Source organism: Corylus avellana, chromosome ca4 (genome assembly GCF_901000735.1).
Source record: "Corylus avellana chromosome ca4, CavTom2PMs-1.0".
Classification (NCBI taxonomy): domain Eukaryota; kingdom Viridiplantae; phylum Streptophyta; class Magnoliopsida; order Fagales; family Betulaceae; genus Corylus; species Corylus avellana.
Window position 1 is genome coordinate 9,474,670 of NC_081544.1, and position 22,693 is coordinate 9,497,362.

The window sequence follows — 22,693 nt, forward strand, 5'->3', positions numbered from 1 at the left end:
CAAATCACTCCTCAATGTTGGTGTTGATAAGATATATATATATCTTATCAAAAAAAAAAAAATATATATATATATATATATATATAAGGGTAGGCAGTTAGCGATTATTAACCACTTATCTCTACCCCTAAAATTACTAACTGCCCCACCTTAAGCGGTTAGCAATTTTTTTATAACCACTTACAAAATGGTTATATGGTTATAAGCCATTAGTGGTTATTGGACAGTTATAACCGCTCCATTTATACACCCCTATGAGCAGGTGTGAAACTAGGAAGAGGCTTGGAGGCTTCAATCTCCCAAATCTCAAAATGTTTCCCAATTTTCTTTTTTCAAAAAAATAAAAAACTCTTTATAATTCTTTTAAAAATAATATGTTTACCCCAAATTTTTTTTTTTTTTTTAAAATTGTCCTCCCACATCTAAAATTCTAGTTTCGCCTTTGTGCTCGAGGGTATCCAACAAATTGAGGTTGGTTGACGAGGTGCCGAGATGAAGCTTCAATATGCTAGACTTGATGGAAGATACAGGACTTTTGAGTGTTCATCCTGTTGGTGTTCATATGGACCCAAATTAGAAACGTTTGAAAGGTGATAAGAGAGATGATTGGTGATCCTAGCAAATACAGGAGATTGATTGGGAATTGAATTATCTTACTCTCACAAGGCAAGATATCTCTTATGCAGTCAGTGTGGTGAGGCAATTCATGAAAACACCTAAACTTCACATTGAAATGCTATAATTCGTATAATATGATATCTAATAATATTCTCAGCTCATGGTATTTTGTCTAAGAAGATTAGACATCTCATGAGAGAACAAAGCACATTAAAATTGACTGTCATTTCATTCTAGACTAGATAAAATATTGAGTGGAGATATTTCTACACCTTTTATGAAGTCTAAATATCAGCTTGCTGATGTATTTACAAAGTCTCTTTCTCGTAGCCGATTAAAATTTATTTGTTTCAAACTATATATATTCTACAGCTTGAAGAAGAGTGATGGAGTGAATATATGAATTCGTGCAGAATGGTGTAAACTTCCTTAGGGTATGAGGAGTGATATATAAACCTTCTAAAAGAAGGCTAATTGTCCTACTAAGTTGTCCTATACCTGTCAGAATATTCTTGTACAAACATCTATTAATGAAGAAAGGAAAAAGGAGCCAAGTGTGGAAACAGCTCCATTTCACTTTTGTATCATTTTCATAAATTCTCCATTTCACTTTCATAAATTCTATTTTACTTTCAGTATATATCTCAAATGGTGCAATGATACATCCGAATCCAATATATCCCAGTGGATTTTTTTTCGCTACTTTTGGTTAAGCGTAAATAAAGCCTTGCCTGATGTCATGGACTACAAGCCGGTAGGTCGGCTGGGATGCCTCTGCACTTGTTAGTGTTTCATCTGCATAAATCGTCTATTAATCTCAGCTTTCCAAGAATCACCCTCTCTTGCTTGGTATCTAGGGTTTCTCTAGTCAAGGATCAAACATCCATTTAAAACAATACAAAATTTAGAAGACACGAAAAAAAAAAAAAAAAAAAAAAAAATTATGGCTGGAACTGTAAAATGCTTGAGCAGTGATGGATTCATCATAATTATTTTTCTCAGTACTAATGCAGATAATAACATAAGAAGACAACATATTCTATGAGAGAGAAGAACAAACAAGTGCTCTAGCTTTACACTCATGGCCCCTGTGTCGCCTATTCCATGACTCAGAAATTTTGTTTAAATCCTAAAATTGTGATTGAATTAATTTTGCAAAATATGAATTTGGCACCTTGAACAGAGTACTTCTAAGTAAAGCTTTGCTATCCTGAAGAAATTTCTTGGTCCCACATCAAGTTGAGAGGTAAGGATTTTTTTTTTTTTTTTTTTTGTCAAAAAATAAATAAATAATAACTGGCCAGAGACAAACACCATCTACTGGTCAAGACAGTCAAAAGCATCAGTTCACCACGTTCTAGACTAAATATTTGTCTTAAAAATAAATGTAAGATTGTCTTTCGCGGGATTAACACAAATGATACATTAGGCACCTTTTTCATTGGCATGTTTGCAAGTAGGACTTGACAAACGAGCGGTTATTAACCATTCATAAACGCTAATTGCCACTAACCGTGTAACTGCATGGGTGGGTGGTTGGTTTTTTCCAACTAACCGCCTAAGGCGGTGTGGTTAGTGGTGAAATATCAAAACGATGTTGTTATGGTATAGGGTTTCATAACACCAAAATAAGCCCAAAAGGCCCATACCTGACAGATAATTACCGCAGTATGGTTCAGACATAAATAATTGCTAACCGGTGGTTAGGACAGTTAACCACACCACCCGTGTTACTCAAACTGCTAACTGCTAACCACTACCGCCTGTACAACCCCCTATTTGCAAGCATGTACTAATGTCTTCATGTTTACAGGCAAGCTAAGTTGTTGAGAATTGGTGCATGCATGACTATATGCCTGATTGTGCACACAAAGATAACTGGAAAGGATACATTCCTGATCAGGATTTTCAGCAAAATTGGAGTGCAGGGCATTTCCAACGCTATCTACTATAGCTGAAGTAGTCATGGATGACTCAATACACAAAATGGCTGTGATGGCATCTAGTCGTGTCACCTCATTTCGGAACATCAGTCTTGCATGTGCTGCAACATGATTCAATGCAGAGTCAAACTTGTAAATGACAAAGAAAGGAAGCTGAGATGGGATTATTCTTCCAGATGCAAGGTAATGTACCTTGAGCTAAGCGTATCAAACTCTCCAGCATGCGCACGGTTGTCCTAGCTGCATTAAAGAATTGCACAACCTAACGTGATGCAACAATTCAAAGGCTGACTCAGCAGGGAAGATTTATTTAAAGCCAGACCTGCATTATCAGTTGCGGATTTTCTTTGGAGTTGATAATAGCTTGAAATAACTTTTTCAGCCTCCTTTGTCAGGACCGGTTTGAAGTATCCTTTTACGAAGTGAATATACCTGCAACTTTGAAAAATAATTAACTCATTCTGTCTCTAATACAAAACATAGATTGTGAAGTAACTATGGTTGAAAATAAATCCTTAGATTGAGAAAAGGGACCTGGTAGAGATTCCAATGTTGGTAAGGTAAATTTGATCTAGCATCTTGATTTTGTTAATATATAAATATGCTGTTATGCTTGTCTTTCCGTGTGTGTGTGTGTGTGTGTATTTGTTTTGTGTTGGTCTAGATAAGATTTGAACCGAAGACCTATCAAATCTCATCTCGTCCTTTTACCACCAAAATCAATATTCACAAGCAAACTACAACCAAGAGAAAATATGAATGAGTGAAGTCCAGAAATTAGATTGCATTAACCTGATGTGGAATAAGTAGACGGCAGATTTAATAAAAAGTGCACAGGCATCAGATCCATGATTTCACATATAATGTTCCCATTTGCAGATTTGTATACTACTTATAGACCAGTTTTCAGAATACAGGATTCAACTAGCAAAGAAGATTAAAGGGGTGACCTACTAGCATTGGCAGACTTTGGAAGGTTTTCAAAGTATGGTATGATACTTCCTGGGCAGACAGGAATTCTCCTTAGCAAAGAAGGTCGAGCTATGGTTTTCGATAACAAAAATCAATAATGCCGGGCATATTTCTTCTAGATATCACGTTGAATTTCATGCAATTGTACAAGCAATTATGATGGGGTTACCAATTGTTGAAGGAGAACAAAAAATGTTCTGCACAGTAAGAAGGTATTTATATACATCAATAGCCGTCAGAAGTTCAATCAAAGGCATGCTATGGATTTAGCATCCTACAACACCACTACTTTAAGACACAAGGCAGGGATACCAAATAGGTTTTCATATCCTTCAAGCAAACGAGCTGCTGTCCTTGCCTATGTGCATGGAGAGATATCAAGTTAAATTCTCTTGAGAGATCATAAGCTGAAGACTAGTGTTTGGCCTATTATGCCTGATATTCATGTTAGACAATAAAGTTAACTCAGAGCTTAAGATTACTATCTTTTAGGAAGAGATAAAACAAGGTATTGTCCATTTTATTTGAAATGCAAGTTTACACGTCATCTGAACACTATTTTTGGCCAAGCTTAAAATAAGATGCCACAAAGTACATGGAGACAGCTCAATTCTGTACAAAGGTGTATTTGTTCTGGCTATACAAGCATTCCTGTTCTTTCCACCCAATGGAAAACAACTACAGGTACTTATATTTGTTCTTCCAACACAGAATCCATTCCCTCTCATGATGGATGCAGATCAGTTCTCAAAGATAGATCATTTTATTGCTTAAAAGAACACCATGGCTGCTCATGTTATTCGATGCTAAAAGAAGATGCTGAAACTTACTATTTACTTGAGGCAGGGAAGAAGATAAATTGGCACTTCCTCAATTTAGTTTTATCCCATCCTGAACTTGAGGTAAGACCCATCAAGAAGTTACCCTTAGAAAGCTAGTGCCTTGAAAATTCAACCCTAACACAACTTCAAAGGTAGAAAACTGAAATTGAACTAAAAAAATCTAAGTTGCAACTTGCTAAACCCATTTAAGTAGCAGCCAATATCTAACCAAATACCCACACACATCTATAGTCTTTACATAGCTTAGAAACTATGGTATTCAGAGGTGCTAATTCTTTGACATTTTACCTCTGCAGCATAGGAAATGGCCAGATATTTGCTAGATCCTCATCATGCTTGTCTTTATCTGATTCACCCTGCACATTAGTTTCATAAAAAGATCAAGACCTCTAATCATTTACATACTTGATGACACCACAGGAGCCAGTTGCATAATCTGAGGAGCACTTTACCTCAGCAAGAATATGAGATGAAACAACTGCATCCCATTCAGGATTCTTTGTATCCAAGAGGACAAGGACTATATCAAATCTGCTCAATAATGGACCAGAGAGCGTAGTATTGACAGACAGAGCTAGATCACGTTAAGGAAGACGAAAATGGGAATGATGGAAACTTCAAAGAAAGCCTGTTCTCAAAGAACCAATATTTAGGAAGACCAAGTACGCTAATCTTTCGTATTTACCTCCTGTACCAAATGATGCAAGAAAATAGAAAATCATAGCTGCCTCATTATAAAGCTAGACTGTAGCTTGCACAATCAACAGTAATCTGAAAAGTAAATCAAACTATCATACATTCAAAAGCAAAGGGATACATTGAGCAGGATCGTAATGTCCCTTGGGATTCGTTGCACCAAATACGATTGTCCTAGTGCTGAGAGTCGTTACAAGACCAGCCTGAAGAGAGTGAGAAGGTAATTGAGCAGCCAGGCTTCTACCAAGCATCCAATAGAGCACAATACAAATTAATTAATCCCACTAATTAAGAACTGAAATTCTATCTTGATGAAGTTTAAAGTACTAAACAAAATAAAAACCAATGAAGAAAGACAACCATCTCAGTCATAAGGACATGGACACGGGTTGCATACCATATTATTATACACCAATGGAACAAATATTAATAAAACAATACACAAATTTTTTTTGATAAGTAATCAGAGAATTTTATAAAACAATACACAAATAAGACAGGGACATCCACTAAATAGGCATTCTATGATTAAATATTGCATTTCATATTTAATTGTATCCCATATGTCTTTGCTAGGAGTGTTTATTTTAACCGAGCTCTGCCCGCTGACCCGCTTTTGACCCATGCGGGTCAAATTCCGACAAGGGAAGATCGGGAGGCAAAAGAGATTTTAGATTTCTGACCAAGTCAGGTCGGAATGCGGAAGAGGGAAAATTCTACTTTAAATTACATTAAATTAAAAACAATACATCTAAAACAGCGTCATTTTGTACCACCAAAAACGATGCCATTTGGAGAGGTGTATAAAGCCATTGCTTCTCTGAAACCCTACGACCCAAAATGCCTTTCAGTTTTGTCTCAAATCTCTCCCTTCATCTTCCCTGCTCCAGCCTCCAAGTCCAAGCCTCCAAAAGACCTATGTCTAGAAGCTTCTGCCCCCATCTCAGGACCATTCTCATTGTTGTTTACCCCTTCTTGCTCTATAATCACTCTCTCAAACTCAATCTCTCTTAATCTCTTCTCTCAATCTTCATCTTCTTTTTGTATATAAATAATGTAAATTTATTAAAAACGCAGAAAAGCGCAACCCTAGTACATGGAAAGTTTACAACAGAACCTCTAAAGTATAGAAAAAAGAACAAAATTCCAAAAACTCAGAAAAATTAGAAACAAACAAACTATTCTATGCTACTCTCCATCTTCATCTTCGAAGACGTTCTCGTCTCTTCTTCTTCGTCTCGAAGACAAAGAACGATGATGTCATTCGTCGTCTTCTGATCATCTCCATCTCAAAGACACTAAAGTCAAAACGAGCCCAGCCCCTCTTTCACCTTCTGCCCAGTTCCGCCACCAACTTGGTGGAGGTAGAAAGTGGCAAAAATGTCCTCCGCCGAAAGAATCTCAGTGTTATTTCCGGCATTTCTGCAACTGACGGAGGTGGAGACGGAAAATCCATTTCCACCTCCATCTCTTCCACCCAACCCTAGTCTTTGCACTCCAATCTTCTTAAAGTTTTTCTTAATTATCGCATTATTTTGTGTCAATAGACTGGTTTCCCTCAAGTGCTAACTGCATGTTTGGCCTGAATCATCATGTTTTGGCATGCGCCATGTTTAAAAGTTTCTAAAGTTCTGGTAATGACCACAAAAAATGCAACAAGTCCAAGAATGTTGGAGTCTTGAGTGCAACATGGCAAAAGAACCTGATAAAAGAGTCAATGCCATAAATGTTTTTTTGATAAGTATGTCAATGCCATAAATGTTTCCTTCATCAATTCTAACCTTAAGAGTACAACAGTCATATCTCAACACAAAAAAGCAGAACTAACCTTTTTGTTTTCTTTTAATAAGTCAGAAAGCAGAACTAACCTTAAGAAAAAACTTTCACTTTTAATTTAAAGATGCTGTTTGGGACTAATTAATAACTATGGGACAGCTATGTATAATAAAAAATCGACATGCTCTCCAACAGCATGTTCTAGATCGGTAAATCCAAAATTCTAGAGTTCTTGAAACCCAAACACACTGTTGTTGTCAAGGCATCTAGGGAGCCCTCTAGAAATTCAGGCTTCTTAATCAAAGACATCAAAGGCAAATATATCTAATGTTATATACAGAAGCATAAATGGTGATGAAACATTTTTGAATTACCCTACATATCTTTTATAATGCCAAAACTACATATACGGCATAGTATTCATGACTACTCCACAGGGAGACTCAAGGCTTGATCATTTTTTTTCTTTTCTATACTCCCACTTATTCTAGCCATATTTTTCATATTTTTCCTCCTTTATTTAAAAAAAAAAAAAAAAAATAGGCTCCCTTCTGATGGGCCCCTTCTGCTCTTTTTTGTCCCTATCTAACCTTCTCTCCCACGCACACCTCTCTCTAGTTCTATTGGAAATTTAAGATTTACAAATCTCATCCACTTCTCTCTCTCTCTCTCTCTCTCTCTCTCTCTCAATATGTTTAATTTATTTTTAATTCGTACTAGTGATTTTATATAACAAAATTTATTTTTAATTCAAACTTCAGATTTATTTCAATTTTCTGTATATTTAGTGATAAACTAAGAACCCTAATTCAAATGTATATTTCAAACTTCAGATTTATTTCAATTTTATGTATATTTAGTGATAAACTAAGAACCCTAATTCAATTACATTTGAACGAGAGAAAAGAACTTGTGTGTGTGTGTGTGTGCGCATTCTTTAGTTCCTTTGTTTAACTCAAACCAATAATACTAATCCACCACATCTGGAAAAGGATTGTTCTACCCTTTACGAAACATCTGCAGTAATATTTACAACATTCAGAGGGCAAGAGCTAAATCTCTATAAAATTCAGTGACAACTAGAAGAGCCAAGAAATTAATCGGGTGTTGTCAACTCATACTTAAACTGGATGGTGCTTACTCTAAGCTTAAATGCCAAACATGAAGACTACTTTGCCACAATTGATGTAGAGCTTTTGATAAATTATTATAACATGTTACTAAAACTAGATATTTGACCTTGGCAACACTTATGGTCTGCTGCTCCATGGCTTCATGTATGGTTGACCGGTCATGTTCTCTCATGCTGTCAAACAAAATTCAAGTTAGTTTTACATTAAATGCCCAAAGCAAGAGAACCATAAATCATGTTGGTGAACCAAGTGATGCAAGGCAACAAGAAGTCAATTTTATTTTAATTTAATTTAATTTAATTTTTAGAGTTAAGGATAAATATGTAAGTTTATAGTTCTGTGTATGAGCTGTACTATTTTATCTATTAGGTCTTATTTTGGGTTTATTATGCTACTGGGTTTTATTTCTGGGTTTCACTAAGGAGTCCAAGTCCATTAGGGTTAAGCATTAGGCGCCTATGAATAAGGATGTAAGATTTTTTTCTATGATGATGATGATTAAATGAAGAACAATTTACAGCAACGATTGCTCTTGAGGATTGTGTGATGCAAGCCTTTCTTTAAGGTATAATGCCGAGGAACCTTAAGTGTGATCTTAGAAAAACTAGGTGCGATGCCTTAGGTCTGTCTTTCTACATCTATCTTTTCTCTTTTCCTTTTGAATTCCAGCACTGTTATTTCCTTTCAAAATCCTTAAAATTTAGATTTATTCTTTTCCTAAAATCCCAATCTTCAACACCTAAAACCACACAACCCCATAAGGTCCACAAAATAGAAAGTACTATTAACATTGTTCACAAAGCACTGTTTACAGGAACTGTTCACACAATATTTATTCAACATCAGTTTTTGTATTAGACCTTATTGTCCCACGTCAGTTTGGTATCAAAGTGAGGAGCCTCATGATGTTTTCACAAAGTGAAAGATCTTATAATAATAGATTGACTTGGGAAAGAGGTAAATTGCTTCTTAAAGGAGGGATTTTTCTACAATATCTTCAAGATGATCTTATTGATCAGTTTTATACATTTCAACAAGATCATTTGCGTGTGATTGATTGAGCAAGAAAACACAAGGATTTATTTGTTAATTGTGGAATAATTGAAAATGAACGTATGACTTGCTTGATTAAGAAGCGGGCTGAGATTTGCAATTAAAGAAAAGATGTCCATGTGTATTTCGAAGGAGAAACGGGTACCAAATATTTTACCAAGAGATGAATACCATAATGATGTGGAGCTTATTCATTGCAGAGGATCAAAACAATTAATCAAGGGAAATGCTATAGGTACCAATGAATAAACTCCACATCATTCTGATACCCATCTCTTGGTAAAAAATTTGGTACCCATAGCATTTTTCATTTCAAAGATCTTGAAGAAGTCATTCATATGGCTCTCGAGTGGGAAAAATTCATGAAGGTTTTGAAATCCAACAAAAAAGTGAAAGAAGCCTCAGTTTATAAACCGCAACAAGAAGTTGAAAAGTTGAAGGCCGTAGTGTTGATTGTGAAGAAGGTTCCCAATGTGACGACTCAAGGAAAACACTAACATATTACTTCTATTAGTCCAAAATAACTAGTCAATTTACAATTGGGGCTCATTAAAATCACTTATAAATCAATCTTACCTAATAAGGAGCCAATGTAGAACTTAATACCCATGAACATTTTTATAATCCATTGACTCAATACAAGCAATTCATCTTCTTAATGTAGGACTAACTTGTCAAGATGTCACAATCTCACCCACTTAAATCCCCAACATGCTTGCCAGTGCCCATGTCTTGCAGTGCTCCAATACCACATGGTGTTACTAGGTTTCTCTAATACCATTTGAAGCAACATAGTGAAAGCACCAATCACATATGCGTCATCACTCCAAAAAGACTAGTATAGTTACAATTAAGATCTCTAGAATTGCTTATCAATCTCAGTCTCACCTAGTAAGGAACCAATGTAGACTTTGCACCCATGAACATCTTTATAATCCACCTACTCAACGTAGGCAATTCATCTTCCCAATATGGGACTAACTTTCTCGGGTGTCACATTCAAATTTCTTGACAAGGAAAAATTTAATAACAAAGGCAAAAAAGAGGAGGTTAAAAATCCTATTGTAGTAATAGACACCACCAAACCAGCTTTTGATCAGCCTACAAAAGTGCCTAGAGTACCAGTTGATTTGTTCAAGGACTCCACTGATGTTTCTTTGAAAGATTTGCAAAAGTTCTTGCCCCTTATGCGTCAACACTCAACTGATTTAGTTAAAGAAATAAGGTCTCTATTGAGTAACAAAAAACATCCCAAGTTGGAGATGAAAAAGGATAAGCTCTTGTCAAAAGAAGGCAAGGAAAACGTAGGGTCAGAATCAAAGGAAGGTATGATAACTGACAAATATACTGATAAGCTATCATTAAGTCATGAATTAGAAGAATGGAAACCAGCCTTGGCTATTATTTCCAATGAAATTAAAGTTGAAACAAAAGAAGATCTCGTGATGAAAGAAAACTTTAAAGAGTTAGGAACTAAGGATGAAACTGATATTGAACAAATTGAGGGAAAGGAAGATGACATATCAGCTACTAATCAGGCCCCTTAGAGTGCACAAAAGGATGAAAAACCCCAATTTGTGAGTGCTTCATGTTAGTCAGAATGATACCACTTCAGATATCTATCAAAACTTCAGCTCTGATACTAAAATTTCTAATCAAAAATAAATTCTCCCTGTTAGACTCAACTAGTGTGTGTCGGAAATTAGCCACTTGACTCTTCTTCAGCTCAGCTCAGTGGTTGAACGATCTGTCATAATTCCAAGTTTGTTGTTTCCATTTATTCAAGAAGAAATATAAGAAGCCATAAACTTTCCCACTTGAATCCCTGAAATTACACTTTCTAGTCCTACATTGACGTGTTAATCTAAAATATGGATAAACATAGCATTTGCAGTTTTGCATTTTGTTTGAATTGTAATTCTCGGAAAGGAACTAGCTGCCACTGCCATGAACTCCCGAAGAATAGTGTTATACCATTTCTTATGAAATCCAAAGCGATTAATCACAATCTAGGACCTTTCATCTTCCAAATCTGAATTACTCCAACCACCACTCCCCTATGAATGGTCTCACCGACCAAGAGTCACTTTTTGAATTAGATCATCAAAATTAAACACACTAAGCCAATGGTCCTATACACCTTTGTTGACATCATCCTCAGATTTATAATCAATGATGACAACACAAGTAAATATCGTATAGGAAGGTGAAAAACATATATATTGCATATCTTAAGTGAAGTTCTAAATGGATAAAGGATAAAAGGAGTTTTTTCATGCTGACACTCGTTTGCTTACCTATCAAATTCATCTATACAACAAATCCCTCCGTCTGCAAGAACAAGTGCTCCAGCTTCCAACATCCACTCTCCTAGGAATTTGATATACATGATTTATTAATGTAAAGAAGAACCCGGGAATATGATGCACCAATACGGATATGATACGATACAAGCACGGCATAAATTCTCAAAAAATTTAGGATGCAACACATGTAGGTATGCTTTAAGAGACTATTATATAACTAAATATTTTTTGAAGTACATACTACGATAATTTTAGTTTAGAATAAAAATAATGAACGTCAAAAGGCATAAAATATACAAATAATAATTACTATCTAGGTTTCATATTCATAGAAAATTGAGACCTGTTATTTCTCCATCTCCCATGTGGGTCCTACAGATCTAATGACTAATTTGATAAAAAAGATGGATGGAGATGGAGATAGCATTTCTCTAGAAAATTTAGAAGTATGAAGGTTTTACTTTCTAAAACACCAGACCATGTTAAAACCCCTTTTTCCTTGAGAAAATTCAATATATGCCCTCAAAAAATATGTGGCACATTCATCCTGAATCTGTCATATTTGAGTCATATCCATGATACAAAATTACATTTTTGATTTATCTATATGCATTAATACATATTCTGGTGTACTCATATTGGATACATATTGGATATATATCAGATATAAGTAGGCTGGCTATTTGTGAGTATCAGTGCTTCCTAGATAGAGGATAAAAAGGTGGAAGGCCAAAGTACATAGATGTCAAAAACAATTCCTTCAGTTAATGACAAAAGCTGTTAGGTAATGCCTAGAAGAGATCCATTAATAAAAGAAAGGAACAGATTAAGGCAAAATTGAACTAAATCCACTTGACGTACTGGTTATCAAACAAATGAGTACAATATAAGCACAACCTTAGCTAGAATTATACCTAAAAATTTAAGTGCTAGTAAACAAGATTGTCTGAAAAGCTAAAGTTGTGTTGGGCCAACAACATATATCAATTTGGCACTAACCAAACCCCTTACTGTCCAGGCCATGCAGGAGAAGCTTGAACAGAATGCATATAAACATGAACCAAAACAATACGAGAATCCTAAGGTTCAACTACAGGATCTCTTAAAAGACAATCTTTGGGACCAAGTTGAGCATATAGGGTTCACTAGAAAAAGAGAAATGTAAATAATAAAATTAGTCGGAGCAAAAGAGCTATGATGAGAAAAAGGGAACCAACATCATAAATTCACTTTACTATTCAACTCATGCATAGGATGTTTTCAATGCATCTTCAAGTAAGCAGGAGAAGTATCACGTCAATAATGAGCCTAGCATTGGCACAGCTCCTAATTAGAAGTATACGATGCACCTAATTTTTTGATCTTAACATTTTGTGTATAAATGATTTGTACAGTATCAATTTTCATAATGATTATTTAGGAGAGGAGTGAAAAAATTAAACCACATGAACAATGTAAGAAAAAAAAATTATAAGTAATGAATGCATACTATATCATTAAAAGCGGAAGAACAGAAATCAATGAAACAACAAAAATTGTTGTAGATATTGTTAAACTTCTGAAAGAAGGATTAAGGTAGAGGCAATATGTATATTACCTCCATCCTTGACTGCAGTGACAGTCAATCCAGCACTAGTGCTTCCTAACCCAGTAGTGATAACAGAGCGATTGCTCAATTTTGCAGCAAATTTTAAGAACTGAGACTTGCCAGTACCTGTGAGATATATCCAGTAATGTTTACTTCATATTTTATCAAGCGAATTTCTAAAAATTCAACTATTTGTCAAGATCCTCTCAGCATCTCCACAAAAAAAGGAGTTTAGACATCCACAAATACATACAAGTGTATATGCATATTTATACATACACATATATATAGACAGAAAGTAACAGTGAGAGAGAGAGAGAGAGAGAGAGAGGGAGGGAATCACATATTTGTGAACAAAAGTAAAAAGTCACAACGAATAAAACTGTTACCTGGATCACCAACCAGAAGCAAATGAGACTCTCCTCGAACCTTTGTCCCACTAGCATCAACATGTTGCACACCTCCAATAAGTGTTAATGCAACTAAATTGAAGAAAGAAAGGTAAATGTGATAAATAAAGTAAACAATCATGAATTACTAAGATAGAAAAGGAAACAACACGGAATGCTTTTTTTTCACTTTCCTATCATATCACCAAAACTTTTATACTTAAAAAGTTGGGGAAAATTCACTTTATGCCCCTGAAGTTTGAAGTATTTTTCAATTTGAACCCCAATGTTTAAAAATTTGCAATACACCGCCCTAATGTTTCAAAAATTTTCAATTAACACCTTCTGTTACTAATTGCCGTCTAAGTACACGGAAATTGCCGGCATAGGAGCAGGTGAGAGGCATTTGCTCCTTTTCTTTTTCACTCCAACACCCACACGACATCCAAAAGGGGTTGACGAGAAATCAAAACAGACGTTGGGTTTTAATGAGGGGCAATTACGTTATTTCACTAGCTAGTTTGGGTGCAAAATTGGAAGACACAGCATAACAATCCCACGTGAGACGCACGTGATGTCATTTCCGTCTACTTAGACAGCAATTAGTAATGGAGGGTGTTAATTGCAAATTTTTGAAACATTAGTGGGGTACATTGCAAATTTTTAAACATTGGGGTTCAAATTGAAAAATACCTCAAATTTTAGGGGGGATAAAGTGAATTTTCCCCTAAAAGGTTTTGAACCCAAACCATGAACTGTAATTTCAAATTGTAGAACAAATAAATAAGTATGGAAAGAGATATGGGATGACGGCAAACCTGCAAGCTTCACAGTAAAGAGTCCAAAAACTTGTGGGCAAATACCTTGCAGAATGGCATTTCTCCCTGGGTAAATATTAAGAATATCTGAAGTTACACCAGTAACAACATACTGAAGCACATAAAATAATCTCACAAGATGCTACTAAAGAGAATGAAAAGGAAATATTCAATATATCCTTGGTATGAAAAACATTGATGGTCAACAGAGATGAATTCATTAGGTACATATGATCAACAATTTTTACCTTTTAACGGGGTACCTTCGTAATCTGACCAGAACTGCTTGAATTTCATAATAACATCATCAGGTATATCAATGACTGACTTCAGCTCATTGGTTCTCCTAAAAAGCCAAATGAATTTTCACAGAAAAAACAAATAAGACCAAGTATTATAGTTTTTCCTTGCATAAAATTCAGAATAACTGACTAGATTCATTAGCATAAGATAGCATTCTGCTGCAAAAGCACCAGAAGTGTGCACCATTTAACAAGCTGAAATGCACGTTTTACCTTTCTTATTTCTTCCACCTCTACTACTAAACACTACCAAGTATTATAGTTTTCCCTTGCATAAAATTCAGAATAACTGACTAGATTCATTTGCATAAGATAGCATTCTGCTGCAAAAGCACCAGAAGTGTGCACTATTTAACAAGCTGAAATGCACTTTTTACCTTTCTTATTTCTTCCACCTCTACTACTAAAGAAAGAGTTAGACAAAAGAAGTCCTTGAGTTCTACATAAGTGCTATTATATCTTTTGAAAATTAAAACCAATAAGAACTATGAGACATACCTAACATGATTAGCAATTAGTATGGGATCAAGGTCACATCGCACGCCTTTTAATTCTGGAGACCACCTTGCCGTTAGGATCCCAGTAGCGATCACATCATCTAAACCAAAACAAAATTAATTAAACAATCCAATGCATAATGTTCAAAGTGTAGCATTGGTCAACAGCTAGTGAATAAGTAAGAAGGCAACCATAAATATCTTTAGATCCGTTTCCAATATAACGTCAAAGTTTCAAGTTTCAAATAGCTCTTTAAGGTATGTGGGGCACAATAAGAATGACGAATAAAGTAAGAGAAGAAGGGATTTAGATAAAAATAAGTAATGTCTAACTTAAATTCTATGTGTGTGCTGTATGATATTATTTCAGTAATAAAGGAAATATCGAACCTAATAATAATACTAAAAACACCTAAAAGACTGATATATATATATATATATATATATGAGTGCTGAGACGTTCACGTGAAGAGGAGGCCTGAAATCATCATACGTGATGCATATAAAAGATCGGTTTATTGTTGGTATATATGCTACATCCAATATTTTTGTATTCGTGTTTTCTTCATACGGAGGACCCACATGCAACATCAATTTGAGACAATCTTTATATTATTTAAACAATTTTTCATTTGAGTTGATGAGTTGGAGAGGTTCGGATGGACGTCGTGACACTTTTGGAAGTTTGGAGGTTGCGTCCGTTCTATTTAATGTGGTCTATTTGGAGAGGAATGCACGAAAGTTTGAAGATAGAGAGACTTCGGTGAGACAGCTGAAAAAGATTATATTCAACTCCGTTTACACATGTATAGCAACACTTAATTGTTTGTATTTTTCTAGATTTGCTGGGTTTTTGAACTTTTGTTATTTTTGTCCTGAATACGGGGGTTCTCTTGCGTGCTTCAAGCATACTAGTGTTCTTTGCGCCATTTTAATGAGATTAAATTACTTATCGAACAGAAAAAAATTGAGTCGATGGTCCAAGTTATTTGTTTTTGTATTCAGCTACAGAATTCTAATCAATGACTTTTTAATGGTGTTAGGACTATTTTCCTAGTTAATTAAATCAGCCTTTTACGTTAGCTATTTCCATCTTGAAGAGTTCTAATCACAATAGGAAAAGGTAATGTCCAAGAGTCTTGTAAATAAACCTCACTGTACTCAGAGAAATCAGACTTGGATAATGAAATATTTAATACTAGAGCTTTTAGGAAAGAGTGCAGGGTACTCTCTCTCTCTCTCAGCTAGAGAACAGCCCCTTGAACCTCTTTTTCTTCCCTCTTTGCAACCCAAATCAAACAACTTTGCTTACATTAGCCAACAAATAATCGATCAAAACAAGCATTAAATGTCCTGTTATTTTGCTGCTGCCTTGAAAATCCTGCAACCTGACTCTTTTTCAAGAATCACTGTCTTGGACTTAAAATCATATCTTTCCCAGGCATAATTCAGTCTACAAACACTAGCCCCTTCTACTATAATAGCTGCCCCAAAACCACAATATTATTTATGTACATGATAGAGTCAAAATGAAATTGTTCTCTGAAAGTTTAAACTTTTGCAGCCATTGCTGACTCCATCCTAAATCGCTTGTCCAATTTTATGGATATCCATGAGATCATCTATATTGAAAAAGTCAATGAGCAGAATTTTATCACTTTCAAATATATGACTCTCTATATTGAAGTAATAATCATGAAAGTTCCAATCTTTCTGGTAGTTTTGACAAGTTTGTGGAGGTAGTTTTAAAATTTATTTATTTATTTATTAGCTGGTTCTGAATATATTAATTTATGTTCCAAGTTTGGACTATGAAAGGTGGACAAATAGTCTGGGAGGGATATCTTTATCATGGTGTTGGAGAAAGATAAAACAACCAATTACTCTAAAAGCTTAAATTGTTCAAATAGTGTATATTGTGTATCTTGATATTATAACTTTTAACCAGTTATTAGTTATCTCAAAAGAATAAGCTAATAGGAAAAGGTAAATTTAATCACTTAATCAAGATTTTAACACTCTCCCCCTCCTCGCCAACACGTGTGGGCTTAAATTCCCTTTTAATAGGTGAAGCCCAACACGTGGAATATTTAATTTATATAGGGGGTAAATTGACAGAGTCAAGGTTCGATCCCAAGACCTTTGACTCTAATACCATGTCAAGAGGTTTGCAGCAAGAAGTTTAGAGGGAGAAGAGGAGGCTGATCCTATATTATTCAGCTCGTTGTTAACCTACTACAAACATCCTAATATATAGGATTAGGGAAATATCACAATGACCAAAATACCCCCAAACCCTAATGACTTAGGGCTCATTTGGGTGTGCGAATTTTTTCTATTCTACTCAACTGAACTCAAAATTGTGAGTATTGAGGAGAAAAAAAGAGTTGAGATTATGTTTGGGTTATTTGAGGAATATAATAGATAATAATAATACTTGGGGGTAGCCGAGCCACCCTCTGGGGGGGAATCGGCCACCCCGAGACTCTTATGGATGGTCCAGCCACCACTCCTAATTTTCTTGATTTTTAAATTTTTTTTATTAGTTGGCTTAAAAAAATATTGAGTAAAGTTGAAAAAATTTGCGTTGAGTTGAGTTAGTGGTGCCAAATCAACCTGAAAAAAGAGAAAAATAAAAAATAAAAAATTGAGATAAGTTGGGAAGGATGAGCTTCCCAAACAAGCCCTTACTAACCCTAATAACTTTTCTAACACTCCCCCTCAAGCTGGAACATATAAATCCAACTTGGAAGGAACAAGCAAACAAAAAACACATAGAAAAACATACTCTGACACTCCCCCTCAAGCTAGAACAACTTGGAGCATACAATACAAAGACTAATAAATACAAAAATAACAAGAAAATTTGCTAAAACTTCAACACCGGTCAAAAACTCGCCGAAAACTGCAACGAGTAGTCGGATCTCGCCGAAAAACACAAAGGCCGATAAGATCTCACCGCAAAACACCAAGGCAGGTAGAATCTCGTAGGAAAACAACAACCGATCGGAAACCACCGCACAACACCAAGGCCGGTCAAATCTCGATAACTAACAATCAACAACCAAGATTTGGTCGGATCTCACCGCAAAATAGCAAGGCCGGTAGAATCTCGCTGGAAACTTGCCAGTGACGACCAAAAACGCCGGAAAACTGCCGGAGACCACCATAACTTGCCGGAAACACCTCAGAACACCACAGAGGTTGCCGGAGAACTCAAAAAACACTATTAAACGCCACAAATACGCCAAAGACGATTGGACAGTGTTGGGAAACACCACAAAAGGCTGCTGGAGACTTAGAAATTGCCAATAATTTTCAAATTTCACTAGAAAACCACCAAGCGCCACTGCACAAGGCACAACAACAACCAACCACCATGAAAACGCATGGTAAACGAATTTTTTTCTTTTTCCACTGAAGATTTTTTCTGGTTACTATAGACTATAGTCAGCTCTTTTAGAGCTTTATGAAGGCACTGTCCATGTGGGCTAAGCCCACATGGACAGTGCTACCACCAACGAGAGAAAACCAAACAAAAGGATTACCCAAGAATTGAAACACACTCTAATATTATATTAAATTACTAGCTATCCCAAAAACTTAAGCTAATAGGAAGAGGTGAACTTAAGGGGAATCATTTCAAGGCCCTAAATTACCAAGCGATTTGACAAGCCTCCAAACTTCAAAACCTCTCAATTTGAACCCCTGAACTTTCAACTGCAGTCAATTTGAACCCCTCCATTAGATTTAGCCGTTAACTTCTAACAGAAATACCTAAAAAAACCAAAATATCCCTGATTTTTGTTTTTTTTTAAAATAAAAAAAAAAAGCCAGAGAATCCTTGGAATTAAGGGTAAATTTGAAATTTTATAAAAAAAATCAGAGGTATAAACGTCATTGTCTCGCTTTTAATGTTTAAAATCTAACGGAGGAGTTCAACTTAACTGCAATTGAAAGTTCAGGGGTTCAAATTGAGAGGTTTTGAAGTTTTGGGACTTGTCAAATCGCGTGGTAATTTAGGGATCTAAAGTGAAATTATCCTAAATTTAATCACTTAATCAATACTTTAACATAACCAAACACAGAAATTCAATCCAAACAGACTCATTAAAGAATCTTGAGCAATCGAACCAAAATAGCCCAGAACCTCCATTAGATGAAGTGCCAAACAACAACATCCACGTTTTTCACTTCATCTCAAGATGGTGAAAAGTTATCAAATATGTTATAGTCAGTTCAAATAAAGCAACACCAGAAGCTATTTTTTGCTTAAATTTCTAATACATATTCTGCCTCAGAGGACCACAAGTCCCAACCTATGGTGAGCTTGGGCCACAGGTAGCTGATTCAGGCCTCAAAATGAGATCTTACTGCCAAGAAACCAAACAGAGTTTCCTAATTTGCAGCCAAAAAATGTAATAGAAAATAATCCTGTAAGTTAAGAGCTTCCTCCATCCATCCCAGTATATCTTCTACATAAAGTGGTAAAATCATAATGAAGCCTTATCCTATACCATCAGTAAAGCTGGTTGAATGCACGATTCAAGCTTCAATTTCTTATTTTAATGACAATAAAGAAGAATACTGTTTTTTATCCAATTCACTGTTCATAAGAACTAGAACTGGTCTCATTTTAGTTGAAGTGCCTTTAAAGATACAACTGGATATTGGTATTGCTAGGAGTAGGAAGTAACTTAGGAGAAAAATGAAAAAAAGCATCCCAGAATTTGGTACCTCCAGCTTTAACAACGTCAACAAGATCATCCTTCAATATGATAGGAATTGAACGAGGAATGGCCCCAACACCCAACACCTGTGTGTTTTCTTGGATTTTGATTTCCTGATAATCATGGCGTATTATAGAATCTTCTAATTCCTCGAACTTTCTGCCTTGACAGGCTTTAGACCTCTGCATTAAAGACAATGGATAAGTCATCAAACTCCAAAAGTATAACTGGATAAGACAGCCAAGCCATACATACATCAAAGAGCCAATTAATGCCTTACTGCAAATATAAGAAAGTAAAAAATGAAAAGAGATTAAATTCATCAAAATGATAATAAAGTAGAAACAGAAGAGGAAAAAAAAATCCAAATTTTATCATTCAACTCATAAACTTCCATCTAAACGAACATGAAAATCAAAGATGGCATCCTAAAGATTTAGCTGCAGATTAAACAAATTCTGCAAATAGCCCAACTACATACCATAGGTGGTGCTTTAATCATATTACATATAGGCATATGAGATCATCTCATTGTTGCTGCTACAGCGTATGTTTCTCAAACCTTTCACATGATACATAGGTAAAATAATGTGAAACATAACCTGAGATTGAGTACAAAAAATATACCTTAGATGGGCAAAATGATGGTAGTGATATTGAGTTTCTAGCTTCCAGCTCAGGATAAACTAGGAATCTGCAGAAAAAAAGTGAGGTGAAACAGCGAGAGCTTTGTTTGTATCGTATAAAAGTAATATATATAAGAAATAGGATTAAAGTGGATTAATTTTGAAATGTGAAATGTGCCACAACAATTCAGAGTAAGTTCCCTAGCTTGGACAGGACATTTAGTCCATGTCGCTATTCCTGGATCCAGGGAGAAAAAACATCATTGACAATAATCAGGTTAAAATCTTATGCAAACTACTATGGCCTAAAGCAGGCACCTCCCAGTGGATTAGATAAAAGGAATGTTAGTCTCGTACCATTAAATACACTCTAGATAGATGTAAAATAATGTCATCGACTAGAATATGTCATTCTGAAAATTTCAAGGAAAAAGTGACAAAATTGCATGACTACAGATCTCTAAATCATGTATTCCATAAGTGCTGGAGCTTGGAGTAGTTCATGTTTCTATATCGTAACTCTCTTTCCTTTGCAAAGTTTAAGAAGAAACTAAGTTGGCAATGTAGGTTGCTTTATTTTTTGCAGTCCTATTCATAAGCATGCGAGTACACTAAGCAAATTAACACACCAAAAATTTACTAGTGCAATATGTATATGCTTATGTGCCACAAAAGTAACCAAAACAAGACCCACTTGTGATTGCATTTCTTGCATATATACCATCTCTCCCCTTCATACATCTTGATTGCTCCGGACCGAATCACCGTCCCTTTGAGAGTAAGAAGAATCCCGCGATGCTTCACTCTGACGCTTCCAATGCTCGGAAAAGTCTCTACCACAGCCACACACACACACATCAAACTAACAGTCCCGAATTAACCCACTAAGCATAGAATTGAAACAAATCCGAGAGCTTGATGAGAAGGAAAGCAAACCAGGAAATTCGAGCGGGGAACCACAGATGTTTATACGAACATGAATGAATTTCTTCTCAATCCCACTTTCGCAACCTTTCAAATCCCCCAAAACAATTCTCTACATACACCAGCAACACCCACCCCCACATCAAATACGCCATTTCAAGAACTTTCTTCAAAAAAAACAATGGCTATATACACGCTTTTACATAAAAATCTAAACAATTTTGCATAGAAATTGCATACATGAGCCCAAACAGCAGCATCATCGAAAAACCGCAGGTGCTCGGTGGGTTGGGAGAAGACCGATTGCGCGAGAGGTGGGTCGTCTTCCAGTAGCTCTGCAAAACTAAAAAGTACAGAGAATGAGAGAGTTTAGAGAAAGACAGTAGAAGAAAATGATGAGTTTTGAAAAGGGGCTTTCATAAGTGTATATATACTCGACGTAGAGAGGGTAGTGAAGGTTGGGATCGGGGGAGAGAGCGATGGAGCGGAGCTCGTGGGAGTGGCGGCGAATGAGGAAGGCCGCCAGAGCCTTGACTTGAGGGGCAGAGTTGTCGATTTCATGGGAGGCCATGGCCGTGACCTGTGATAGCCAGAGGAAAGCTCAAGCCGGGTTTGGGCGGGACAATGCTCTTGAGAACAACTTAAGGGTCAAATACCTTTTTGCCCCTAGTGGTTTAGCAACTTTATTTTTGTCTTTTAGGGTTTTTTTTTCTAATTTTATAATATTTTAAATTTTTAAATTTTTATTTTGTATTTTTAATTAGAAATACTAGGGGTCAATAAGTTCTTCATATTTGGCACATATTCCCTTACAATCAACCATTGTATTTGTAATTAATATATGGACACGTGTCGATTTTTTAATGGTGTTAACGTGGCTTTCCATCAAATTTTGGATGAAATTTAAACGGAGGTACCATCTCCGTTTTCATGTAAACCTGAGGTACCTTCTATAATAAAAACTAAATCCTAGAGGGCAAAAAATAAAGTTATTAAAGCACAAGGAGCAAAAAGTTATTTAACCTTAAATACAACTAACCGCCTAAACTATTAGTTATTTCCAAAAAGTCCTCACAAGCTACCATTTTATAGCTTCGTTTGGGTTAACGAGCATTCACATTGGTTTATATTTTTATATTGGGTTAACAAACATTCACATTAGTTTATATTTTTAGGAGAAAGTCTACATACCCATCAAACTACCACTTAATTGATAATGTTCCTCCAAAATTTTCAATTGTGACAATATTCCTTCCCAAACTATCAAAAATTGTCAATATTCAATCCAATGATGAAATTACCATTAGTAAAATAAAAACAAAAATACTAAAACTTCTAGAAAAAACTTAAAACTAACTATAAAAAAATTCCAAGCAGTGACCAAATTAAAAAAGAAAAAAAAAATCGATTTTTTATAAAAATTGAAATTTTTCGTTTTATAAGTTTTTTAAAAAATAAAAATTTCCATTTAATAATTATA

General features: G+C 35.4%; 1 protein-coding gene across 2 annotated transcripts; it reads right to left on the reverse strand.

Annotated features, from left to right (window-relative positions):
- Window positions 1–1,064: 1,064 nt before the first annotated feature.
- On the reverse strand, window positions 1,065–21,818 carry LOC132178844 (probable DNA helicase MCM9). Of its 2 annotated transcripts, XM_059591408.1 has the most exons (20): window positions 21,648–21,818; window positions 21,454–21,556; window positions 21,226–21,325; window positions 20,984–21,122; window positions 20,291–20,357; window positions 19,671–19,845; window positions 14,935–15,034; window positions 14,383–14,480; window positions 14,135–14,200; window positions 13,317–13,409; window positions 12,937–13,053; window positions 11,331–11,403; window positions 8,087–8,153; window positions 5,193–5,274; window positions 4,828–4,949; window positions 4,664–4,731; window positions 2,884–2,993; window positions 2,754–2,801; window positions 2,510–2,662; window positions 1,065–1,471 (listed from the first exon to the last, which is right to left on the reverse strand). In XM_059591408.1, the coding sequence occupies exons 1-20, from the start codon at window positions 21,782–21,784 to the stop codon at window positions 1,410–1,412; spliced, it is 1,980 nt and encodes a 659-aa protein (XP_059447391.1). In that variant the 5' UTR covers window positions 21,785–21,818; the 3' UTR covers window positions 1,065–1,409. The 2 variants fall into 2 exon arrangements, with proteins under 2 accessions (XP_059447391.1, XP_059447392.1); XM_059591409.1 differs by lacking the exon at window positions 12,937–13,053.
- Between the last annotated feature and the right edge of the window lie 875 nt (window positions 21,819–22,693).